Source organism: Halyomorpha halys, unplaced genomic scaffold (assembly GCF_000696795.3).
Source record: "Halyomorpha halys isolate HHAL.00 unplaced genomic scaffold, Hhal_1.1 Scaffold1521.1, whole genome shotgun sequence".
Taxonomy (NCBI): Eukaryota; Metazoa; Arthropoda; class Insecta; order Hemiptera; family Pentatomidae; genus Halyomorpha; species Halyomorpha halys.
In genome coordinates, this window is record NW_027114262.1 from 178,521 (window position 1) to 182,326 (window position 3,806).

At 27.2% G+C, this 3,806-nt stretch overlaps 1 protein-coding gene across 1 annotated transcript in view; it reads right to left on the bottom strand.

The window, feature by feature from the left end:
- Positions 1-1,457: 1,457 nt before the first annotated feature.
- The window catches only part of LOC106689908 (odorant receptor 49a), an 11,948-nt gene continuing 9,599 nt past the window's right edge, over positions 1,458-3,806 (bottom strand). Inside the window, exon 5 of the mRNA XM_014435127.3 lies at positions 1,458-1,785. Coding sequence (XP_014290613.2) covers positions 1,732-1,785 — 54 coding nt within the window. The 3' untranslated portion in view covers positions 1,458-1,731. The remainder of the gene's footprint in view (positions 1,786-3,806) is intronic.

Below are 3,806 nucleotides of genomic sequence, written 5' to 3' on the forward strand. Positions count from 1 at the left end.
TGTTTTAGTATGTATGAGATCATTCATCAATATTACCTATTGCCCACAACTGTGTGGCAGATTGTAATATCTATCAATAAATAAATCTATCAATAAAAAAAAAAAATTTTTATTAGGGGTCTATGAAAACCGTAGATATGCACATTGATGATGATGATGATGGATATTGATGATGGGAATCATATATAGAAGGAAGGTGACTTACTCATGCTTCTTTCTTTTTCTCTACATCTCTCTATCTACACTCTCCTCGGCTGCCGAAGGGAGCTTCGGAAATGTCTCTACTCACTCATGGTTTCCACCGAATTAGAATGAAGAAAATATGCTGCCTTCTCAGAGAAAATATGGTAAAACCTAGTGCACTGCATCTGGCCACAGCTCCCTAGTGGGTGAGTGTCTTTTGTAATTTCGGCAACATGGGGCACTGGTGTTACAATCGTAAGTAGCCATATGTTTTAGCATGGGTGGTTCCCTTATTTCAAGTCTTATATATATTTTAAATACCTTAAATAAATAAATTAAAAAACAAAACAAAAATCTTTTTGACAATGACCCGTCATAGAGAAGTGAATTGTGTATATAATAATGTAAGTACACCGGGGAATGAAATTGGAATCGAGAATGGATGAATTCAAACGTATTAAATTTTTTTTTGTTGGTCGAGACCCTGATAAAATTGCCCGTTAAGAGAGGATTCTGTAATGGAGGGGTGTCCGTTAAGAGAAGTTTCAATGTTTAAGCAGACATGGATAGGGTCGTATCCATATTTTTTTAAAATTACCTAAATCACTTTTCTTTACGTAAAGCGTTCTCCAGTAAATTCTAGGCCTGTGGTTCACAAAGAAAGTGCCCTAAACGTAAGCCAGGGATGCTACAAGCTAATCTCACGTTCTCAAAATATTACAATATTAAACTGATTTATGTTTATATTTTATTGAACTTTACCACTACAAAGAAAAAAAATACAGTAAGTAAATTTTTCAGAAGATATGAAAATCTTAGAAAGGAACTACCCAATAGTGGTACTTCAATCATAGCTTTAAATTATAAGATTCCGTGGCCTTCTTCTTTTCAGACACCTCGAAGGATTTTCAGGAATTGTTAAGGATGAGGGATTAAGAACTAATGGGTTCGGGTGGGTAGGTATTTTGGAATGAAAGGAGGTATATCTATTTCGGGTCAAATCTGCAACCAATGAGATGTTGAGGTCTTCATCTCATCCACCGGTCTTGAACGTACCTAGACTCCTCAAATATTAGAGTGTAGTAGATAAAAATTAAATAAATATGAAAATTTGACACGTTAAGAAGAGTTAATTTATATTGGTTGAGATTATTTATCTAGAAAATAAATTATCAACATCATCATTTCTTGAAACCTGAAATAAAGTATGTTTGAGGGTCTCTAGGTGATAATTTTAAATACCAATTCCATTTTATTTATCTTATGTATGATTCTATAAAGTATATAATTATTGCTGTAACAAATAATCATAATATATATAATTTAATGGTAATAAAATATCAGTCATCTATTCTCAGAAAAATTCACTATAACACATTCTGTAGTTGATATAATAACTCTCCATCATTACACAATCTGTTTTGGTGAGGTGCTATCACAGATGACTAAGCAAAGTATGCTGACAGATATATTTTTTCATTGCTTAAATTGCCTATTTTATCTGCTTATCTTTTAAAATTAGTTCTTCTAATTTCACATAATTCCTTATTAACGAACAGTTGATTTCAGAACCATGAGGTAAGAATAGGCAGTGTTGATTACCTGAAAATTATGAATTTTAGATATATAGATACATTTCTTTTCATTGAATAGAATTAACATAATCTGCTACAATTTAAGGTATTAAATATTGATGTTCAAATATTCATTCATACAATATATACAGAAATAAAAGAAAAAAAAACGGAAAAAAGAGAAAAAGGAAAAAAATTAAAAGAAAAAATATTAAATTTAAAATACTAATAAAGAAATATATAAAGAAAATAAAATACTACTATTATTTGATTATGATGATATAAATAAAAATAAGAATCTATAGTATATCTAATATATAATAAAATAAAGCTGATCAAATAATAATAAAAAAAAAAAATAATTTATATTTAAGATAAAGACTCATTCATTCACACCTATTGATAGATATATATATAAAAAAAAAATAGTATTAGTTAACAAGTGTTCGGGGCAAAAATTATTTTATTTACAATTCTAGTACAAGTCAATATTTTTATAATAATTCTTCAAATTTCACTTGTTTTCGTTTGTTATTTCATCTGGATTATTATTATTTTTTTTAATTGATCTTTATTATTTTTAATTATAATATTTCATAGTTCAAAGCATTGCAAGTAGTTAAGGGTCTTCTTTTACACGAAACTAGACCACCTTTAGTCAGCTGTAAAAAAAAAAAAAATCAAACTGTCACAATAACCATTAAGGCCAATCAAAGTCTTGTAATAAATTAATAAAAAAACATTAAACCTACCAATTAATTGGGTGTAATAAGAAAAACAAGTAATGGAAACCTAGTAAAAAAATAATCATAAAATTAAAATAACCCCAAGTTTTTTTTCTACAAAACAATGAAAACAATTATATATATTTATATATAGTTGACCGTAAAAATTTATATATAAGAAGATGGTCAGGGTTGCGGTCAAAAGTGAAAAATAGTTTACAACTATTTATTTCCCGACGTTTAGTCCCACTTTGCAGGGCTTCATCAGGGCTAAAAAGATACAAAAAAAACTGAGAATATTACAACAATAAGGCAATTTTAGCTAGGATAAATATTATGTAAAATTAAAGTGATAAGAAATTACATATAAATAAAAGGAAGGAAGACGTAAAATAGTATCAATATAAAATAACTTGAATAAAAATGATAAGAATAAAAAAAATAAGTAACAATGGTAAGAGTAAACATTTTTGAAAAATACGTAAAATATACAGTTAGAGATTAAATAAACGTCTTGAAAGAATAATTATAAATAAAAAATAATAATGATATTAAAATGATAATAAATAAGCAAAGAACAAGTCAGGACAACGTATCTGTTCAAAGCGAAAGTTGAACAGAAGCGGAAGCGGAAGCGTGGAGGAGTGGGAAGGAGGTGCCCAGCCTAATATTTCTATTTCAAATACGTCGCGTATACAGGAAGTAGTCATAAAGATATGACGAAAAATGAAAAATGATAACAGAAATATGATAACAGTAACTATAATAATTTTCTAATTAAGGAATAACTAAGTAAAATTAGAATGACATATCGTTACTAAAAATACGACTATATACTGAAGAAAATATAGTTAGGATAGTCAATACAATATAGGATATAATAACAATGACTGTAAGATAAGTAAGTAATAATAAGTAAAAGTAAATGAAGAGTAGTATTAAAAAAAAAATAGACAATGATAACAACTGTAGTATTTATAAATCGTGAAAATAATCATTTATCTATACTGATAATAGTAATAGTAAAGATAACAGGAGTAACATGAATAATATAGAGTGAAATAAGGTAATTTAAAAATCGGAAGTGAAAGTTAACAAAATAAAATAAAAATATATATAAAAATACAAGGTGAGATGTAGAAAGAAGTAAATAAATAATAAAATATAGAGATAAGTGAAAAATTGTAATGGAATGTTAACAATATAGGTGATGATAATGATAAGTGAAATAAGTTAATAGAAAGATGTGAAGTAAAAGTTTACAAAAACAAAACAAAGTAAATGTGAAAGTTAATAAAACATAGATGAATAAATATAAGTAAAT